This window comes from Rhinolophus hipposideros (assembly GCF_964194185.1).
Source record: "Rhinolophus hipposideros genome assembly, chromosome: 1".
NCBI classification, from domain to species: domain Eukaryota; kingdom Metazoa; phylum Chordata; class Mammalia; order Chiroptera; family Rhinolophidae; genus Rhinolophus; species Rhinolophus hipposideros.
Window position 1 is genome coordinate 94,430,639 of NC_138047.1, and position 23,040 is coordinate 94,453,678.

General features: G+C 45.1%; 1 protein-coding gene across 3 annotated transcripts in view; it reads left to right on the forward strand.

Moving 5' to 3' along the window:
- The first annotated feature begins 14,922 nt into the window (after nt 1-14,922).
- CCDC149 (coiled-coil domain containing 149) overlaps nt 14,923-23,040 on the forward strand; it is a 101,182-nt gene continuing 93,064 nt past the window's right edge. Inside the window, exon 1 of one of the 3 annotated variants that reach the window (XM_081062381.1) lies at nt 14,923-15,252. In XM_081062381.1, coding sequence (XP_080918507.1) covers nt 15,205-15,252 — 48 coding nt within the window. In that variant the 5' untranslated portion in view covers nt 14,923-15,204. The remainder of the gene's footprint in view (nt 15,253-23,040) is intronic. The other 2 variants (XM_081062380.1, XM_081062377.1) reach the window with 2 other exon arrangements.

A 23,040-nucleotide genomic window follows, 5' to 3' on the forward strand; every position in this document is an offset into this window, starting at 1 on the left:
GAGAGACCAGTAATGGTCAAAGTCACACAGTGGCAGTAGTAAGGAGTCAGTGGGTTAGTTAGGAAATGCACATACCACCCATCCTGTTGGAATTCCTAGGCATCCTTCAAAGTCATCTTGTGCTCATTTTCCCTGATTCTGCCTCTCCCCCTTCTCTCCTCCACCACCTCCTCCTTCCTGGGCACCTGGCCCATCTACACACAGTATCATTTTGACCTCTTTTATGCAAAACAATACAACATACATATTTCTAGAAAAGCACCTAACATGTTGTTTTGGACACAGAAAGCATTGAGTATTTCATTCTTTATCTCTTAAAATCCTTACCACAACTTTAGGAATTTCCACTGCAAATCAAATTTGAACTCAGTTTTTAGAGAAAAACCTAGTTTATGTGCAAAGACATAAAGAGGTAATAGAACTGTTTCAAAGAATTCTCTTGCTAATAATACATCACAGGGAACAATGCATTTCCTGACATTTTTAGATTCCCAGATCAGAGAAAGAATATGGTTGAGGGGGGAAACGGAGTGAGAATTTTATGAAGACTCTTTGATCCCCTCCTTTTTCAGACTATATCTTTATTCATGGGGCAAAGGGAAGGAATTCATGTAAAGTAAAAATCAGCTTCATGGATGGGCACAGGTGTATGTGCCCTGACTTTCTTCCAAGCCAAGTCATAGCTATAGAAACTATATCTGTTCTGTATAGAGGATCTAAGGAACTCTAAAAGACTCCAGGGAGTGCAGGAAATTTTGTGTATGCATGTGTATTTATGAGTGTGTGTGTGTGTGGAGACAGAGAGAGAGGTCATGTTTGTTGGAGATGGGAGGGAATGGTGGATCAAGTTAACATAAGGAAATTTAAGTTTAACAGATATTTGACTGCTTAGACAAATATAGAAGTAGTACTTAGAGAAGGACGTCATTATATGGGAAGGGGGTTATTTGTAAGTGGAACACTTCAGGCTAGGAGAAGGTTTTAGCACCTGCTTTAATCAACCTTACAACTATTTTTACGAAGATTTACACTTATAGAAGTTTGAGTAGTTTTCTCAAGTTCCTTTCCTTTGCTTGTAGTTTGGAATTTTTCCATGTTTTTGGACGCAAATAAATGCAGCTGTTTGCTCTGTGAGAGCTATGGAAAACATATATTTATGCTGCATTTGTAATATAGAGAATGTTCAATTGAGACTGAATTTGGCTTCTTGCGTTATATTTCAACTTTTTTATCTAATAACATAAGGTCCTTCATTCATGCAAATGATGCTATTGACTCATCAGCATGGTGTAGCAAAAGAACAGGAGTCAGGGCATAAAAACAACTGAGTTTCAGTTCTGCTTCATCAGTAATAACCTTCCTGGATGTAGCAAATTATATTTGCCAAGGATGACCTTGAAAATCTTAAATCTTGCATACTCCTTTATAATGTGACCTTGACACTTTCCCATAAGGGGGAAGAGTCTACGTCCCCTCCTCTAGAATCCACATAAGCTTGTGACTTCCATGTAACAAATGGAATGTGGCATAAGTGAGCATGTATGATTTCTGAGTTACAAAAAACCGTGCAGCTTCTGTCTTGTTCACCAGAACATTTACGTTAGAAACCAGGCTGCCAGATGAGAAGTCTGACTGTCCTGAGGCCGCCATATTGTGAGGAAGTTAAGCAGCATGGAGTAGCCATGTATAGACACTCCATTCAAAAGTCTAGTCTTCGAGTTCTCCCAGCCCCAGCATCAGACTGATTGAAGAAGCCTTCATAGGCTCCAAACTCTCAGTTGTAGAGTCACTCCCAACCTTCAAGTATTTCCAGCTGAGGATTCAGACAGGCCAGATACAAGCTATTCTTGCTATGCCTTTTCTGAATTCCCAACCCACATAATCTCTTAGTATAGTATTTTATGCCACTAAGTTTGGAAGAAATAAGAATGGAATTCACAACAATACAAAGAGAAAATCTGGAATCTGGAAGTGGGGGGTGGGAGGGCTACTCTAACAAAAAACTGAAACAAGTGACATTAACTTTGGAACTCAGTGGCAGGTGGGTTCTGGAAGCCCCTTGTGAGGGCAGTTAGAGAAAGGCTGAGGGCGTCAAGAAGAGCACTGATGGTTTAAAGCAAACTGAGGAAAATGTTATTAGGAACTGAAAGAAAGGAGATTCTTATTATGTAGTAGAGGAAATTTCAGCAAAAATGTTTCCAGTGGTAATGTATAAATGGAAAAATATATCTACATAATCCTGTAAACTTGACTTCCAGGCAGAGTACTGAGGGTGCCATCTGACTTCCTCTAGTTGCCTATAACAAAATGAAAGAGGAGTGTGATAGACTAAAGAGTGAATTTTTAAGCTTTCGAGTGTAATTTGGAGGCTATAAAAAGGTCCTAGAACAGTCTTTTCAGCCAGGAAAGGATCGCAAATGAAGAAGTGGCTTCTGAGAAAATACAAGTTGAAGATGTGGCTATAAGATCCTTTGTTTAAATCTCAGCAAGATCTAAGATGCTAACTCAGAGATTCTTCCTGAAAGATAAAAGGCCTTCTAAGGATATTGAGTGTGTGCCTCGTAGATCCTATTCATTAAACAATAAAACTTCTAAAAATCTTGAGGGCATTGTCCCACAATAATCACACCAGGGACCAGAAGAGAGAAGGGCCTGACCCAAAAAGATTTGTAAGTATGGTTTTGTCTAATACAATGGACTATATATTGATACATAGTAAGAAATACAGTTTTTTTGTTTTTGTTGTTGTTGTTGTTGTTTTAAGGAACTATGTTAGCTTTGGCTAGAAGGAACAGAGACAAGATAAAATGAAATTTTTTGACTCCCAATTTTTTAAGGACAAGAAGTGGGATGAAAAGTCAACTCAGTTGCATGCATGAGTCATTTCTTATGAAAAAGGACGGATAACTCAGAGAGTAGAACCAAGAACCACAAAGAAAAGCTGCTAGACAGTAGGACTAAATCTAAACCTGTGCCCAGATTTCAGAATTGCTATGAACCAGCGGTCACTGATGCCTTCTGTTTTCCCTATTTTTGAATGGGACGTTGACAGTAGATATTCTACATCTGCCCTACCGTTGTATGCTGCTTGTATGTGCACCTCTTTAGTTTATAGATGTACAGGTCAAGAGGAATTATACTTAAGGAGATGGACTGGAAAAAAACAAAACTCCAAAAACGTACGCAAGGAGTTTCATCCACACTTGAACATGACTTAAATGATGAGATTCTGGACTTACAACTGATGAAGTTATGGGTTGAAACTTTATGTGTCTTGGGAGAGAGGTGATTCATTTTGAATGTGCAATGGGTATTGTGGCCAGTGGCTGTGGCCACTGTCACACATTATACTTTCCAAAGATGTCTGCCGCAATTTCTCCCATTCCACAAACTCCTCTGAATCGTAACCTTGGTACTCTTCCCATCAACAGGTGGAGTCTGGACAAATTTTTGACTCACTCATGAACAGAAAAAAATGTGGTAGAAATAATGTTAAATGACTTCCAAGGATAGATTCTAAAAGGCAATGTAGTTTCCACCGTGCTCACTAGAATAGTCATTCGTGCAACTGCACAGCACCACGTGAGAAATCAATACCCTGGGGCTGCCATGTTGTAAGGAAGAAAGCCACACAAAGGGACCACGTATCGACATGCTTGTCAACAGTCTTAGAGTCCTCCCAGACCACGTGTCAGGCGTGCAAAAAAATGAACCTTCAGTTAATTCCAGCGCCAGCCACTGAGTCACTCTCTGCCTTTGAATCTCTCCATCCAGACCCCATGCTGCATGGAGGAGGGCAGGCTGGCCCTACTGTGCCCTTTCTGAATTTGTGAATGTAGAATTCATGAACATAATGACACATTTTACACTACAGTTTGGGATGGTGTGTCATGCAACAATAGTAACTAGAGTCCTGGACCTCATTTTGTTTTCACGTTTGTAAGATGAAAATTTTGGTCTGTATTGCTTACCAGATTTCTTTTTCAGTTACAAAGACTTGAAAATCTGATCTTATTACTTTGTAGCTTAGAAGCTTTTGGGTCAGACTGCTGGCTGTTCTACCATCCCAAATCTGTTTTATTTTTTATGGTCACATGGCCACCCAGCTAAAGAGTATATTTCCCTGGATCCTTTGCAATGGTATGTGACCATTTTACCGAGTTCTCACTACAGGAATATGAGTGGAAGGGACACATGCCACTTCCCTCTCACCTGTTTAGAAGGAAATTGCTGACCCAGGACTTTTTTCCTTTTCCACAAGCTGGAACACAGTTGGGCCACCAACTCAGCTTCACACTTGCACTTGACATCAGTGTCTTAGGTAAAGGAAGAACCACAACATGTAAAGAACCTAGGGCTCTGAATGACCTTGGGAGCAGGCCTGTCATGTGAAGGAAAAATTAAATTCTTTCTTTTTCAAGCCACTGTATATTTGGGTCTCTGTTACTGAAGCCTCACTTTAATCCTGATACACCCTCCAAAGGCTCCCAGTGCTGTGTGACAAATTCCAACTTCCTTCAGATGCCAAAGGCTCTGGTCCTCCCTCCCACCTGATCACCTGTCATTTCTCTCCTCCTCTCTATGTCCAGGTTAAGTTGGTCTTCATGAAGTTCTTTTGATGTCATGCTTTTTTCTCTGCCTGGGTGTCACTCCTCAGCCCATCCTTTTGCCCACCTAACTTTTACACGTGTTTCAGGTCTTGCTTTAAATGACACTTCACTTACATTTCCTTTTATATGCTTTCATAGTATCCTTATATTTTTCTTTCATACCATTGCCATCTTGCTAATCAAATAATTATTTGCATAACTTTGATTCTACTTCGTCACTCTACCTTAGACACCATGGGGACAAGGCCCATGTCCTTTTTGTTTCTTGTTTTATTCCCAGTTACCTAAACAGTGCCTGGACCACAGTAGGCATTTGAACGGCATTTGTTGAATTTTACTAAGTGAACTTGCCAGATAGCTGACCAAGCTTTGCTGATCAGGCTTGTGGCCGCAAAAGTAAGCAAAAGATGAACTTGCCCATACAGTATCCACTTACAACCTTGGCTTACACAGATATTATGCTCACAAAGCAGCTGAGCTCACTCCACCAGGCTGTGGGCCTCCTGAGTTTGCTCCTTACAGGCCATCTTGATGTCATCAGGGACACTTCTGATAATAGAATCTCTCTCTTTAAAAAATTGGTTTATGGATGAAAAGGTCCCAAGTATATAGGATGCTGAGTTTAGCAGAATTTGTATGTAAATTGGTATTTTGCTGGTGATCAATCTTGTGCTAAAAATGGAAAATCAATAAAAAAAAAAGAGAGAGAGAGAGAGACTCTAAGGGGAAAAATAAGTTGTAGACATTTTCGGTCCAACGAGTTTCCAAGTCCGAGGACACTGCATCTACGACCAAGGTTACTGTCTATTTCAAAGGAGAGTGCAAGAAAAGCAGATGACCGGCTCACACTCACAGAATACAGCCGAAGCTCCGCGTGAGAGAAAAGTTCTAAAAGCGAGGCTTCCCACAGCACTTCCTGGGAAAGGCCTTTGCAGTGTCTCCTAGAGACTAAGAAAGGAGTCATCATCCATGAATAACAGGTCCAGGATCTCTTGGGCTGTAGAGTTCACCGAACTGCTAACAGGATAAGAGCTGACTTCATGTGCCAGGCAGTGGCTGCAGAAATAGCAGTGAGCTTAACGGCATTGAAATAGCATGCAAAAGAATAAAAATGAGTAACAAACACCTTATCTCAGTGCCTTCAATTAGATATCAAAATGATTGACACAATAGAAAGGTAGGGATTGCATGGGGGCAGGGCAAATGTTGCCAAGTAGCACCAATTCAAAGCCCTTCTGATTGAGGCAGGGGAGGGGATGCCTTGGGAATGGTTAAGCACTCAATGGGAAGCCAGTGGACCCAGGTATTATGTAGATGCCTAGTTAACTTTGTTATATAGAGATGCAGGAGGTCTCATGGAAAAGAAAATAGCTGTTATGGGTTGAATTGTGTTCCCCTCCCACCAAATTTATATGTTGAAATCCTAATCCCCAGTACCTCAGACTATGACTTTATTTGAAAATAAGGTCATTGCAGATGTCATTAGTTAAGATGAGGTCATGCTGGAGTAGGGTGGGCCCCTAATCCGTTATGACTGGTGTCCTTATGAAAAGGAGAAATTTGGACAGAGGCTGACACACATAGACAGAAGACAATGTGAAGAGACACAGGGAGAAAGTAGCCATCTACAAGCCATCTAGAGAAGGCTGGAACAGATCCTTCCCTCGTAGCTCTCAGAAGGAGCCAACACAGCCAATTTGGGTCTCACACTTCCAGCCTCCAGAGCTGTGAGACAATACATTTCTGTTATTTAAACCGCCCATCCTGTGGTCCTTTGTTGTAGCAGCCCTAGCCAGCTGACACAGTAGCAGGGCACAATAGCAGAGTGCATGGATCTCAGAGACAAGTAGGTCCTGGTCCACCCCTTGCTAGCTATGGGACTTTGGTCAAGTCATTTGAAAACTCTTTAAAATTCTCAGCTTCCTTTTCTCTCAAATACAGATAATCAGGAGTGATACTCAAAATCCTTAAGAGCCCATAATGTGCGCTAAAGAGGCTGCTGAACCCATTAAGTGGCCACAGGAGAGTGACTCCTTTGTCTCGGAGGGCTAGTCAGGCACCAAGCACGTACCTGCTGAGGTGCCAGCAACACCTACACCAGGGCTCTGTCTGCTCCTTTAGGGTCTGGTCAAATCAGGCCAAGAAGACACATGGGGATGGGAGCCATTGAGGAGGAACCACTCAGGGCTCTCGGGCTAATGGGGGTTCACTGGCAGTGAACACTTGGTTCTCTCCTAGGCGGGGGTGTTTGGATTGGGGAGAGGTATGAGGTAAGGGGCTCATTTAAGGGGCACTGAGGTGCTGTTACTTACCAGCCTGGCATTTTAATGGAAGTATTTTAATATTTCAACAATCAGTGGGGCCTTCCTGACTTTTACCTGCTGAATATCAGGCCTGGGATAATTACAGATAATCATACAGTTTTGTGAAGATTGGATGAGATGATACATGTCAAGTGCTTAGCAAAATGCCTGGCGTATGGCAAGTGCTCGATAATTGCTAGTTTACATTATTATTGAGAAGAACTGTATTTAAATAGAGGTCAACAAACATTTATTAATCACCTACCATGTGCACTGGCCCAGACAATAGGAACATAGAGATGAATATGGCATAATCCCTGCCCTCAAGGAATCTATTCTTAGCAGAGCTGAGATGCTCTTTTCTACTTCCCTACTTTTCATACTGAAGGAAGATGGAGGGTCTTTCAGTATTCCAGTGCCTGTCATTGTTGGTTCCACCTTCCTATCCACACAAAACGTCCTCACACATCCCTTGTTTGAATTTTTCTTCAGGGACTCGCCTATGTCATGGGGTGGCTTACATGATCCCTGAACTGGTAGGTTCTAAAACAAACAGAGACAAGTTTGTACTGAGGCCTGAATTCAATTGATTTTGATTCTATGGAGATGAAAAATGCCAGGCTTGGTTAATATCTGCCCAGTATCCTTTTCCCAAACAGGGTACCAAAGGATAATTTGTGGTTAAAATCACAATTGCTGCTATGGCAACTTGTTTCCAAAGATAGCGACCATCACTTTCTTCCCTCCTGTATGGACATGGCTCTACTCTATCCCCATCTAGAGAGGGAGTTTATTCTTCCACTCTTCTGAATCTGGGCTGACTTGTGAGGCACTTTGACCAAAAGGGTATGGTGGACGTGACTCTATGCTTACAGGGCAACTTCCACGGTGCTACGGTCTGAATGTTTCTGAACCCTCAAAATTCATATGTTGAGATTCTAACCCCAAGTTCATGGTATTAGAAGGTTGGACCTTTGGGGGATGATTACGTCATGAATGCTGTGCCTTCATGACTTGAATTTATGTCCTTATCAAAGAGACTCCAGAGAGCTGGTTCATCCTCTACTCCATGTGAGGTCACAGTGAAAATATGGCCTTTTAGCTAGTGGGTTCTCACCAGACACTTAATCTGCCTACATCATGATCTTGGACTTCTTAGCCTCTAAAACTGTGAAAAATAAATTTCTGTTGATGTTAAGCTACCCAGTTTATGGTATTTTGTTATAGCAGCCCGAATGGACTGAGACACACTTCCGCTCCCTTGAAACACTTTCTCTTGGGCAAATCCCTTTGGGAACCCAGCTGCCATGTTGTGGGAAGCCCGACATGGAGACACCTGAGTGGGTGCTCCAGCTGACAGCCTCAGCTGAGTTCCCAGCATTGACAACTAGCCATGTGTGTGAGCCATCTTGGACATCCAGCCAAAACTTAGGAGGACCACAGGTCCAGCCTCTGTCTGACTTTCACCAGGAGACTCCACATGAGAACCACCCAGCTGAGGCCAGTCAACCCACAAAACCACAAGAGATGATGACAAATTGATATTGAAGCCCCTGGTTTGGGGTGGTTTATTGAATAGTAATAAATAATCAGAATTTTGTTCTTCATGAAACTCAAATATGGTCAACTTGTAAGCATGATGAAGGAGCTAGGGAATCTGAACTTCGGGGTTCTCACCATAGCTCTGTCCCTAACAAGCTCTGGGAACTTTATCACTCTGGGCATCTATTTCTTCTCTTGTACAAAAAAGGGGTCCAGATTGCTATGATTCCACCTACTTCTAATACTCTGTGACGTTGTTGTCTTTTAGGATGATGCGCACAGCCCCTTCATTAACCTTTTGTACAGAATTCCACCCAAAGGTAAAATTCTGCTTTAATTTCATAGAGTCACAGACATTCGTGGTCATCCAGCCTAATCTGCTCATTGTATAGACGAGGAAAAGTCACAGAGAAGTGAAGGTGCCTCAACTTCCATACTCACTGCTCTGACCCACTGTTCCTTTTCCAAAGTTTTTGTCCGATGACTTCTTACTTCACCTTGGAAAGGGGTCATTGCTTCCCCTTTTTCAAATGTTCTGAGATTTGGTGAGTAAACTTGCCAATGCGTGCTTTCTATGTCTTTGAAGTCTTTGTTTCTGCCCTGCCTGGCTTTCCACATAGACCTGGTTTTTCTTTTTTTGTGTTTTCCACTCCCCCGCAAAGTTTTTTTCTTTTACTTTATTATAATAACATATATATAACATAAAACTTGCCATTTTAACCACATTTTAGTGTACCAAAGAGATCTAGTTTTCGGGGTTCATTCCTGGTTCCTGAAGAAGCTGATGTATGACACATCACAGCTGAAGAGCCCAGTTCTGGAACATGTCTCCACATTTCTGCAGTGTTCAGCTGCTTGGGGAATGTGGATAATAGACTGAGAACCTTGAGAACAGAGGACCGGGCCTTAGCCTGATCGTAATTCCCATGGCCTTGCTCAGTGTGTAGGACAAGCTCAAGAAGTATTTGCTAAGGGAATAAATGACCCTGTACGTTAAAAGAGAGCCTCCTCAGACTTTCTTATATCACTTTAAGATTACTTTTTCTGTATCATGGGAGCAAACAGGGTTAATAAACAGCAACCATTATGTCACATGTGGGCATATATGTGACTCTTTCCCCAAAGGTAAGCCACTCGGTGCAATAGCAAGGACGTGATAAGCTCGTAAACACCCTTGTTGACAGTTTCTCTTTAGAAATCATGTTTACTTGCCATGTTGTGTTTCTGTTAGAGAACAAAGAGATATTTGCCCTTTGGTGACTGAATGAGGTCACCGCATTATAATGGGTGTCACCAGGGCTAACAATTCTGCCCCACGGATATAATAAAAATGAGCAAATCACTGCCATCCTTTGAAATATTTGCTCAAACATACCCACAGACCAGAGCTGGGGGCTGCAACCAAACACCTCTTGTCTGCCCTGAGACCAGCTGAACCATAGCCGCACTGATCCCCACACTGTTTGGACATTGAAAGGAATTGCGGCTTTGGTGGAAAGCAAGACTATTTGTCTCTAACAGGAACGAAGCGACAGTAAAACCCTTTGGCCTGGCTTTGTCTCTGGTGTCTTGAACCTCCTGTTTTATTGCAATTACAAGTCACAGAATAAGGCCTGGCCCAGAGAGGCTACTCCCAAACTGCGAAAGGTTCTCTTTGCTGTTGGGGTCATAGCCAGGCTGGAGAGGCTACTACCAACTGGGAGAGGCACATCATTAGCTAAATGTCATGACCTGGTATGAGGGGGGAAGATAAAAATCAACATCCAGTGTTGTGAAGGACAGTCTAATGGACGATAAATATTTTACCAGCTCTGGCCATTTATATGGCATGCCACCTTTTCACCCTCTCTAGCAAATTGTTTTCTCTGTCCCCTCCCCAAGCTCCATTATTCTTTCATAGTGCAGAAGGAAAAACAAAATTTCTGTCACTTGACTAACGTGTTCAGTGCACTCAGTACATCCTAGATAATGTTAATTCTCTTCTTTTTTTTCTCCCCTGCCCATCTCTACTGGATAAAAATGGTCCCCCCACCCTAAGACAAAAATCAGACAGGAGGACAATGTAGGTGATTCTATTTTAGACAGTTGTCAGACTTTTTTCCTTTTTAATAAGCTTTCCAGAGCAGCGGGGTCAGTCCCTCTCTTGGCCTGCAGGAGAGGCCAGTGGCCCCCAAGTCAGACGCTTCTATTTTCAGCTCCCCAAGTCCAGAGAGTGGTAACCTCGCCTAGCTGAAGGCCATGCAGCCGACCCGCCAGCAGTTTGGGCTTGCAGCCTCTCTACACTTCCATTTCCATAAATTTACATCAAATTTGTGCTGAATCATATCCGCCACCCCCCCACCCCCGCAGAAGAAATGAAATACATTATCAATAAGTACAACACATTTGAATAATCTGAGAGGCGAGTGACTTTCCCTGTCTCTTTTTCATTTAACTCCTTCCTTGGGCCACCAGTCACTCCACTCTTTCCATCAGCCCAGGTTGTTGGTCAGTCTTCCCACCTACCCCTGCGTCCAAGGTTTTCCACGTTTCTCCCCTGGTTCTTCATTTTCTGGCCTCTCATCAGAAGCCCCAGGCCCTGACTCTCCCTCTGCCTCTCCTTTCCTATTTGGCTTCTCTGACAGATGCCCTTTTCTGCTGACATTCTGGTCCCCCCTCCTAGAACTCTTCCATCAGCAGAAGGAGCTGCCCCTCCGCCTCCCCTCATCCCGACCCCCTGCCCTCGCAATGCCCCAGCCAATCACACCCATGCCTGTGCCCCCTCAGGATGGCAATTGCAGGGCCCAGCCCACCAGGCTATCATCAGCCCCACTCAGTCATTTTGAGCACCTCGTGGAGGTTCAGCGGGGAGTGGAACTTCCTTCCACCCCCTGCTGCCTGACTGATTGGCAGCCAGTGGGGCTGGGGGGAGCAGTGGGCAACTGATTGTTTGCTGCTGGGCAGGGAGGGTTTACTGGAGGCAGAGAGAGGGCCCAGAAGCTCAGGGGGCTAAGAGACAGAGGAAGCTCTGAGTCAGGAAGCTGGCTAGGATCCCTTGCCTGTCTGTCTGTTGTCTGGCTGCCAGCTCTGATAGAAAAACGGATGAGGCCCTTTGCAGATTGTCCCCAGGTAGGGGGAAGAGGGAAGGTTTATCTTTTCCAGATTGAAGCCAGTGGCCCAGGGGACCTCAGGTCTCAGGGCTTTGCAGGAGGCCTGACTGCAGTGCACTCTGGGACCTGCAGTCCTCTGCCCTTGGATGAAATCAAGAACAAAGGAAGGCATTTAGCAACCAGCCCTTAGGGGCTTCTGGCAGGACCTGTCAAAATGGCCCCCCTCTGAGAAGAGCAAGAATTAGGGACCTTGGATCACATAGAGCTAATTAAAAAAAATATATTTATCTACCATTATAAACCACAATCATTATGAATCATTTTCTTTCCAGGCTCATCAGACTGGGTTTCTTAATTCAGGCAGGAGAAAAGTGACTGGGGAAAGGAGTAGCAATGAATATTGCCCCAGTTGTATAGTTCAGAGAAAAAAATCTCTCCTGGAGATTTGCTTCGTTTCCTTTAATGAGAACTCTGACAGTTTTGCTTGGGCAGCCAGAATTTAACTGAAAATACTGTTGGGAGAAGCTGTATCAAAAGCTTGAGGGTTTTCCCCGTGTTTTCTGGGTTTGTTGGGACTTGGCCAGAGTCATCCTGCAAGTCAGTAGAAAACCTGTAACTAGAGGCTCAGGTTTCTAACAAGTTCAAGTCTTCCTTTCGTTCCCAATCTCTCCAGAGATTTTTTTGTTTTGTTTCGTTTCCATCAGTATCTGCTGGTTCCATTTCTTAGATTAAGCTATTTTGGAGTTTCTACATCGGAAACCCTCTTCAACTTTTGAAAGTGAAAAGCATCACTCAGAAGCATCTAAGCACTTTCTTCTAACACTATATGTGCAAATACATACATACATACATACATACACACACATACATACATAAAACTAGCCCTAGGGCTATGAATATATATGGAAAAATTGGGTTCCTAGAGGATTTTCAGAGAGCTAAGGGGATGTGAAAAGAGAGGCCCAAGCCAACATGTCAATACTTAGTGGCAAATTTAAGACAAGGGCACCTGGTTTTCACCTGGTCCAGTGCAAATAGACTGTCAGATGGAACATTTAATGTGCTGCTTTCCTCAGAAGTAGGGATCATTGGTCAGCAGTTTTATTATTATTCTTTCTTTTTTTTTTTAAAGTTAACCATGATATAATTAGCTTTGTTTTTGTCAGCCTGGGCTGCTGTTGATGAGAAGCCTTCTGATATAGGTGCCTAAAAGCTTAAATGGCATTTAATTATTATTATTACTCAATGTCAGGCTACGTAAATGAAAAGAGATAAAAAAGAATCGCTCGCAGCAACATTGCCTTGCTTTGTGATTTCATCACATCCCACAAGCGAAGCAGGTTCGGGCTGGCACATGGGGCATGAAACCTCTAAGGAGAACCCAGGCAACTAGAGATGCTGTTTCAATTGACTTGGAAGTTTCTCCACGTGCTGGGGAGAAAAGAGGCTTGCCACTCTTTGATTCACTTCACTCCCAATTTTATTTTTAAATACCTTAATAATTGGCTGACTTACTTCAGAGAAGGAAAGCAACTAAGAGAAATGGCGTCACACAGAGAGTTGTCTTAAAGGTACATGGTTTCTAATGTAAGATCCCTTGGCTCCCAACAGCTTGCTGATGCTCTGTTCTGCTGCCTGAAATACGAGTGAAAGCTCCCAAGGAGCAGCAGTACTGAAAGCCTTAGCTCAACATGGTAACTGCAAGGGGCAGGATGCCTTGCCACCTGAATGCCAGCTGATAGCAAGGTGCAGACCAGGAGGTGGCGGAAGGCAGATGGACCAAGTTATGTCCACTCTTACAGTCTATTTCATCGACAGGTCAGAATGAAACCAGATGGTTTGCCAAAGGGCAATATATTGGCAGACAGTACCTTGCTTCTTAGCATGAGACATCAGGCTGTTGGGAACAAGGGCTCGATGCTGAGTTAACCCTAGACGTTCAGCTCAGGGATGACCTTCTTTCCATCTAGTTGGATTACAAAGAGAACGGATTATGTGGCCCAGTATGGTCGGAAGACCAGAAGCCTTAGCTGCATTCTAGCCCCTTCTTTTTCTCTTTTTATTTTCTAGAGCGAAACCTTGATGGTAAGGTTTACAAACCTTCAGTTCCCACAACACAGACTGGTCTGCAGTGTTATTGAACCCAAGATGAGTGTAATATTTGTACACAACAGGCACAGAATAAATGTGCTAACTGGGAGACGGGCTCCTTCTCATAGTCCCTGGCCTGTCAGAATCTGTTGTAGAATCTTCTTTAGATGAGGACCCAACAAGTCGTGATGCTAGGGGCTATTGCTTTTTAAGAGCTGCTAGGCAGAGTTGAGGCCATCCAGGCTCTTTATCAGTGGTGTCACCATTTATGTTATTTGTTGATATATAGCAAACCACCCCAAACATTAATGGCTTAAAGCAACAACAGTTCTGTAGCACATGATCTGTGGGTCAGAAAATTAGACAAGGCTCAGCTGGGTAGCTCTGGTCTCAGCTAGGCTCATGCATGCATGTGTGGCAGCATGGGGGGTGGAGTGGGAGGGGAATCAATGGCCTGACTCATGATATGTGGCAGTTGGCTCCTTGTTTCCCTCATCTAGCAACACTTTGCAGGCCTCCATTTCCCCATCTGACAAATGGGGATAACATCCATCTCATGGGGTTGATCTAGGATCAACAAGGGCTAAAAATAATAAATAAATGTTGGCTGTGATGCTTTCACACCTGTCAAATGGGTTCACAACTTCTTTTCAACCTACCTGCTCATCTCCACAGGGAGTGTTTCTGCAGGGATGGAAAGCTCACCATTGGTGGTCGGTGAGAGGATTTTAGGTGGCACAGGAAAACCACCCGGAATAACATCGACTCATGTGTGAGCCTCACCTGCCCTGTCATTTTCTTTCCATCCTCTTCGAGGGTGTCTCAGTTTGATGATGATACCTTTCCTGACACATGCGAAACAACACACGCGGAGCATTTTGGCCTAGTTAGAATTCAATACCATTTTATTTTCAATTTTTACATTGGCTTTCTACTTAGGACAGCTGATAATTTAAGAAGTAAATATCAGTAAGGCTTAGTAGCTGGAACAACAATGTTAAAAACATCACACGTGGTTCAATCATTCATGCATTCAACAAATCTGAGTAGCGCATCCACTACACGCCAGGCCCTGTGCCCAGCGTTCCCCAGAGACCAGAGCAAAGCCCCCGGCCGGGGGGCGGCTCACATCCCAGTGCAGGAGGCTGACGGTGTTCAGGGAATGGCTGGATTTGGGGATGTGCTTCATGGGGGGGCACCCTGGTGCCCGCGCCCCCCGCCGCCAGCCCTGGAGGGCGGTCCTGCTGGGGTCAGGGGTTACCTCTGGGCTGAGACCCGGGCTGCCCCTTCTCTAGGAACCCGGGCGCGACCCGAGGGTGGAGGCCGGGGTCCCGGCAGCGCGGGGCGGGCCGGGCCGGGCCGGGCCGGGCCTGGGCGGCCGCGGCTCCTCCTCCCCTTCCTCCTGCGGAGGCTGACGTTGAGTCCACAGCGCGGCGGCCGCAGGAGGCGGCGGCGCGGCGGGTCGGAGGCGCGGGGCCTCGCGGGGCCCGGGCGGAGGCGACGGCAGCGGCGCGGCGGGGGGGGGGAGTCGGGCGTCCATGCCGCCGCCCGCGCCCGGAGGAGCAGGCCATGAACAGCGACCGGACCGAGAGCGACTGGCAGGGGCTGGTGAGCGAGGTGAGGCCGAGGCGCCGGCCGGGCGGGGTGGGCCGGGCCGAGCTGCCCCCGGGGGGCCGAGCTGCCCCCGGGGGGCCGGGCCAGGGCGGGGCCGCGCGGGGGGCGCGCTCCCGGTGGCCGCGGCCGCTGTCCCCGCGCCACGCGCCCGGTGCGCCGGTCCTCGCGCACGTTCCGGCCTGTCCCGGTGCCACTCGCTTCCACGCCATATGGCGCCAGCCTGTGGGGAGGGGCCTGTCCTCAGGCAGGGCCTGGTCCTGGATTGGAGAGAGAAGCCCGGGGATCCGGGAGAAGGAGCCACGTCCCACCCGCCTTCCTGGTCACCACTGTTTTGGAGCCAAGCGATTGGACGCCCGGTGCTGAAGCGGAAAGGGGGTGCCGGGGGGGAATCCGGGCCCAGGGTGACCCCCCAGGCCAGGTGGAATTATCTGCGGCGGAGGTGTGGGTGGTGGAGATCCGGTCCTCTGTAGCCTTCATTCATTCACTTACTCAATTAAATGAACACGTGGTACTGCAGGCCTACTGTATGCAAGGTGGCGGGCCATTTATCAAAGGAGTGAAACACAGGTGCCCATGTCATTCGATTTGTGGAAGCAGAGAACACCATGCCTTCCTATGTTGCTATACGCACCCCTGGGGGCCGATTTTGGACTCCTAGGCTGTTCCCTCTTCAGTCCACCCTAAGAGTTTTTTAGGCTGGTAGGGTCTGCCTGACTTCTCCAGGTGAAAGGGAGTGCTGATGTCTCCTTCTCACAGGTGAGTTGCTTGTCCTGACTTAGCACCATTTGTGATGGCAGTTACCCATGTTACCTACCATCCACTAGAAATTCTTCCTTTTCTCCCTCCTGAAAATTATTTCCCACCCCCAAAGCCCACATGGGGCTTCTTTTTCTTTACTCTTGTGCACACATGCAATTTGTGTAATGGTTTGCGCTCTTCCTTCCCTTGTGGGGTGTTGGAAGGGAAACCATGTACTGTCTTTCCCTTCGAATCGTTTTCTGGGCCTCCAGGTCAGCCTGATAACAGTACTGAATGTCCAGTGTGTGCAAAGCATTGTATTTCTAAAGAGGAACGAGATGGCAGCTTATCCCCTAGTTTAGTTTGTTTACTCTTGGCCTAGTAGTTGAAAGCTCCTGACTTCACAGTATTAATGATACATTATATCACAGCCTGTCTCCATTTCCTCTAACTTTCAGGCTTTATGTCAAGGGACAGATCGATCCTCTGGGCATCTTTTCACTTGCCCACTCAAGAATCATACCCAGCAGTCACGGAGGGTGGAAATGGTTCTTCATAGATGTCCAGTGTTGGACTCTGAAATAGCAGCAGAATATTCACTATACCAAACAAAAAGTCATCAAATGCCTATTAGGAGTCAGGTTCATTGCTAGGTACTTGTCAGGTTCATTGCTAGGTACTTGTGGTTCAGTGGTGAAGAAGAGAGAACTCTTTGAGCTCTCAAAAGACTCTTGAACGTATAGTATAGTTTGGGAGGGAGTCACACTAAGAATACTAATGAATGGAATGTGCAGGATGGAAAACCAAAGGGAGGAGGTGCACTGTATAACCCAGCGGTCTCCCTGCTAGGCTGTGGGTTTTATTTGGCTCTTTGTTCCAAGGGCCTACACACTGAGCACCATACACAGCAGGTACCCAAAAAATGCTTGTAGAATAAGTCAACAACCTGAGGTGGGTCTTTCCGGAGTTGTCTTTCCTATCCCAGCTGCGTTTCTCCAGAGGTGTGCTTTCTTTGCTTCCACAGACATTCATTAAGGCTTAGGATGTGGAAGACACACAGTGAGGGGCTAGGGGATGTGAAAATGAATGCAACATGCTTTCTGCTTTCACAATAGCTAGTAGCTATTTCTTGAGTCCATCTTTGATGTCAAGCATTTTCCATGGCCTCATTCTCATAGTGGTATAAGGTAGGAACTATTACAGAGAAGGAGACTGTGTCTCAGACAGGCTAAGGAATGTGCTCAGAGCCTCACAGCTGGAGGGGGCAGAGTGGGAACCCTGGTCTGTCTGACTCCAGAGCTGGGGATCTTTAGGCCATACTTTGTATTTTAATCATCAGTTCTTCTGTCTGTATCTTCCACCAGACAGCAGGTTCTCCAAGAGAGGGGACCGTGTCTTACTCATTTCTGAATCCTCAGAAACTGGATTGTTTCTCAGAATATGATCCACAGATCACCTGCATCAGAATCTTTTGGGAGCAGAGTCACTTAGATTTGGGTCTCTCCCCAAAATTACTGTAGTGGATTAAAATCTCCCCCATCCCATGGGTAACCTCCCTTCCCCCCACCCTTGTGAATATGACCTTATTTGGATATAGGGTCTTTGTACATATAACTAAGAATCCCAGGATGAAATCATCCTGGATTTAGGGTGGGCCATAAATCTAATGACTGGTATACTTATAAGAAAAATAAAGATAGATTTGAGGCACAGAGATCCAAGGGAGAAGGCTATGGGAAGACCAAGACACCATATGAAGATGGAGGCAGAAATGGGAATTATGCAGCAATAAGCCAAGGAATGCCAAGGGTTGCCAACAGCAACCAGAAGCGGGAAGAGGCCTTGAACAGATTCTGCTTCAGAACTTCCAGAAGGAACCAGTCCTGCTTACAGCTTGACTTTGGTCTTCTGGCCTTCACAACTGTGAAAGAATACATTTCTGTGTTTTAAACCACCCAGTTTGTGATAATTTGTTATGGCAGCCACAGGAAACTAATACATGTAGGGCATAAAGATGCCTGGGGGGTTATAGCCCCAAATTTGCCTTTCTCACAAAGTGTGGTTTCTCACAAACTGTGGGAATCACCCAGGTGATTCCCCATTCTCCTGCCCACTCAAGTTTATTTAGCAGGCCAGCTGTGGGACTGGGCCTGGCATGGAGAATTGTCTGGTACTCATCCTGGTGGGATTCAAGGAAGAGTGTGGTCAGTGGCCAGTGATGTTTCAAAGTGACTTTGGAAGTCAGCCAAAGGAACTGGGGAAGATGGCACCAGACAGCTGACCTAGCCGGGTGGGCTTTTTGATGCTCTCACATCTATTTCTGCAGAAGTCCTGGCTTCTACCTCCTACCCTGGATCCACTTCCATTGCCTTTCCTGCCCAGAGCCCTGTGCTCTCAATCAATCAGTCCGCCTCCTTGGTTTGCCTCTAGGAAGCAGTTTTCATTTACAACGATCCTACAGAGATCAGTTTGATTTTCATATTTTTAGTGTAACAAGCTGAAATTACAGCCTTCTCTCAGGCCCTGAAGTAAACACGGCCATGCATGTGAAAGAAACATGGCTGGTGTTCTACTTTGGAAATTAAATGTCTGGGGAGGGGAAATGTTCTTCTTATCACCACCTGAGGTGATCTTTCAAAATCAGGGGGAAATCTTGAAATGCAGCCGTGCGGACAATCAATAACTTTTTATTTCTAAGATAAAACTCCTGGTCATCTCTCAGCCTACTGCCCTATGATTAAACCATGCCTAATTTAATTTCACTATTTGGGTTTTGGTTAATTAATTAGATAGCAATCACTCTCGTATTCCGTGATTGTGTTATATATACAGTGGCTTGAGGTGGACAGAAGACAGTCGACCTGGGCCTCTACCAAAGTACAGCCACTGACTTTTGGGAGAGGTTGAATCATATATAATCCAGCCTTGTGGTTAAGGGCACAGCTTTGGGTCTTGATTGTTGACTGAGAACTGGGGGTGAGTCGTGGCTCTACCCCTTTCTGAATGCAAATGATCAAAAACCCAACCCAAGTGTTTTAGCTCAGAGGGAATTTATTGGCTTATGTTGTGGGTTGAATTTTGTTCCCCCCCAAAATACGTTCAAGTCTTAATTCTCTGTATTAGTGGATATTACCTTATTTGGGTGAGGTCATTAGAGTAAGCTCCTACTTCAGTGACCAGCATTCTTATGATAAGAAGAGGGAAATTTGGACACAGAAACGCACAGAGGGAAGACAGTATGAAGTCACAGAGGAAAGAAGGCCTGATGGCAGAGGCAGAGATCAGAGTTATGTAGCCGAAAGCCAAGGAATGCCAAAGATCCCTGGCCACTACCAGAAACTAGGAAGAGGCAGGGAAGGATACTCTCCTAGAGCCTTGTTAGGGAGCATGGCCCTGCTGATACCTTGACTTTGGACTTCCAACTCCCAAGAATATCAGAATATTAGTTTCTGTTGGTTCAAAATACCCTGTTTATGGCAATTTGTTGTGGCAGCCCAAGCAAACTACTACGGCCGACGTGACTAATAATTCCAAGATGGGTTGACTTTGGGCAGAGCTGGATTCAGCACTCAGACAGATGCTTTCTCTCCATCTCCGGGTCTGCTTGATGCCTGTCTGCAGTCTCAGCCTCCCATCCTCTCAAGTTCAAGTCCAGGGGGGAATCCAGAAACTCTTATGAAGTAGATCCCACAAAAGCCCAGGAGTTATTGCATTTGGACCCACTTAGATCATTCATCTGCCCTGGAAGAAATCACGCAGGAGTGAAGTGATCTGATTGTCTTAGGCCTGGAGTTGTGCACAGACCCTGCATGAACCACAGGGATTAACAGCGGTTGGGACAGTGGAAGCTGTTTGCCAGAAAAGGGAGAATCACTGCATTGTGCAACTTCTCTGAGCCTCATTTTTCTCCTCTTTAGATAGAATGATAAAGTACTTATAGTTGTGAGGGTCAAAGGAAATCATACATGTCAGTGTTCAGTTCTCCAACTGCCAAGTAAGTGTTTAGTGGCCATCAATACAATGAAAATGACCCTCAGGACATAAACGCAGGTGTTCATGGAATGAAAACGTCTTTATTTTGGCAAAACACCTTAATTTTGATGACAAATTCCCATGATAAGGGTGGTGGGAATGGAATCTGGACTGGAATCATGCCTACCCCTTTCCTGAACTTGTATTTAAGTGGTAGGGTGCTTAAATAGTACACAGCCATTGGCAGAGGTGATGGGGTGGAGGGCACACATCTGGTCTGCACTATTTTTGTTGAGTCACGATCTCCTTATTTCAAATTGAATCTGGTCAATGGTCACTGGAGGTCACTGTTGTGTCCTCCCTTGATCCCCTCTCGGGCCTCTGCTGACCCTTTGGCTGTCAGTACCATAACCATGCTACTTTGGGTGAATGAAGAACAAGTGGATGTAGTGTTTCTTCACTGCTCTAGGCATGGGGAACTTCGCTCTAGTGCACACAGTGTGGGTAAGATCATATTCTGCGGCCCCCAAGTCACTCCTGAGCGGAGGAAAACTTTGGGAAACTATTGTGCCATTGTCTCCATAGAGGCAATGAAAAAACAACGCACAGTAGTGAACAGGATGTCTTAGACACATATATAGGCAGTTGGTGAGGCTTGAGGTAGGAAAAAGCATCTGAGAAGTGGAGCTTGAACCAGATCCCTCCCCTTTGGTTGAAGAGGGCATGGGCCATCATGACAGGAAGCAAGTGTGAACACTGGGCTGGTGGTTGACCTTTGAGGAAATGCTCCAGATAAATACTGAAACTAGTGGGTTAACGTATAGCAGACTTAAAGGTTGGACAGCCAGGGTAGACAAGATGGTAAACGACTTCAAAAGCAAAACAGAAGGGTGTGCTCTAAGGTAGCTGGTAATAGAGAGTCACTGAATGCTTTTGTAGCTGGAGTACAAGTTGACAAAAATTACTTGAGATAGATTTGTTTCCACTGAACTCAGTAATCACTGAGCCTTGTCGTCTACAAGCCGTTATTTACCAAATAAAGACAACTTTGGTAACTTTGCCAGGAATCAGGGAAAGATAAGATGAGAGACTTATAATCTACTTTTTTCTCTCACCATCAATATTCTCAATTATTCCTGTTGCATGTGTATAATACCACTTATCATATAGTTTTCTAATTAACCTTCGACTTGTCTCTCCACTGAACCCAAAAGATCTTCTTGAGAGTAGGGAACATACGTTACTAATTTGTGACCTTAGTTACTAATTTGTACCTTGCCCTTTGTATCTACTCAATAAGTGTAGAATATATAAATGCCTGGATGTTTGAATGAATGAAGTGGTAAGAAGATGCAGTACCAGTGAGAATAGAGAAAAAGGGATGTCTACAAGAAAGATTTTAAAGGAAGACCCTTACAGGATTTGATAGCCAACTGGATTGGGAAGATGAAATAGAGTGAGTCCAAGCTGACCCTTGATTGGTGGCTAGAAAGTGGTGGTGCGAGGTGTAATGAAGGTTGCGGGGGGTGAGAGTCTGGTGAGAGGACACTGAGTTCCATTTAGAACTCTGCATTGTTCACAGTTTCCTGGGAGCACTTGAACTCTTACGAGGCAAGCTTAGTGCTTACTGGAAACATTTTTGATGAGCAGCTATCTTCATAAAGGCAGGCTAATTTCAGAGTAAGTTTATTAAAATTAGCATGTGGGGGAAAGTGAGCACAACTGCTATTTTTAACTAATGGGATTCATGTTCTCTCCTGTACAGGGAAATTCGCATATGTGCTTCTAAAATTGACAATTTCTACTCTTATTATGCTAAAAATTAATTTACTGACTTTCACATTGAATAAAATAATTGGTTGAAGATTAGAGACTTTGGCTAGTCCCTGAATGAAAATGGCCAGAGTGAATGACATTTCTTAGTCACTCCCTGGTTTTCCACCACTAAAACCATACTGGGGTTTGGGGTACCTCATGGCAGAGGACTTTGCTTAGTGAAAAGTCTGCGTCTCTCTCTGGCCCATCAGGTAAAATGGCACCATTCGTTGGGGATGCCTGGTCCCCAAGAACAGAAACTTTTGGTTGATTTTTTATTTTGAAATCTTCCCGTTTTCATTTCACCTGTTCTAGTCTACTTTGTTTCCATTATCTTATGCTATTTTATTGTAGCACGTCTTAATCACGTTCAGGATATCAGATCATCTTCAAGCCAGTCTACCCTCTATACAAGTAACCTATTCAGCCACCTTAAAAAGTAAAGCACTTTACACCAGGTTCTCCTACTCAGAAGCCGTCCATGGCTTCCCATTGTTGATATTCAAGGCCCTCCTCAAACTGGCCTTATGACTCATTCCTCCTCTCATAAATTGGCTGCAGCAGCCAAACTGATCTGTCGTGCATTCTGGCATGTACCTTATTCTCATACCCTGACCACAGCCTTATTAGTCCTTCAAGGTGGAATAGAAACCCACATCCCTCACGACATCATCCATGACCACCCATGCTTGGAGGGAGCTCTTCATCCTATTGCATTATGTAGCGGAGGTTCAAAGTCATTCTCACAGCGCTTAGATGCTCCCTGAGAAAGGAAAGACCTTCCCTGGGTGTGGATCTTAACTCTGACACGAGTCAGCGAACTCCTAAGAGAATGGACTGCGTTGGGTAGGAGACAGGAATTCTAGAATGATGAGCTTCATGCTATGGCTGAAGAGGAGTAGGACCTGAATGAGGATTCTGATATGGAATCCCAGGACCGACTCCGTGCTGGCCCATTTGCAGGGCCTTTATTTTGATTTCGTATCCTCATTTATGGAAAGAGACTCATGGATGTGCCTGCCCACCTATAGCTTCATTCATGGCGGACACACTGGTGGGGGGTTAATGTCATCAGGATACATCCATCTCAGTGTTAGGTTGGTTGGGTGGCATGAAGGAGTGAAGGACAGCCCAGGGATACTTCAGTGGGACAGGATAGCAGGGGAGAAGGTCAGCCAGCGCTCAATGTACCAGGCACGTAGTGGGTACTATTGTGTGCAAAGCCTTGTGCATATAATAATTATTCTCAAGGGGTTTACAGTCCAG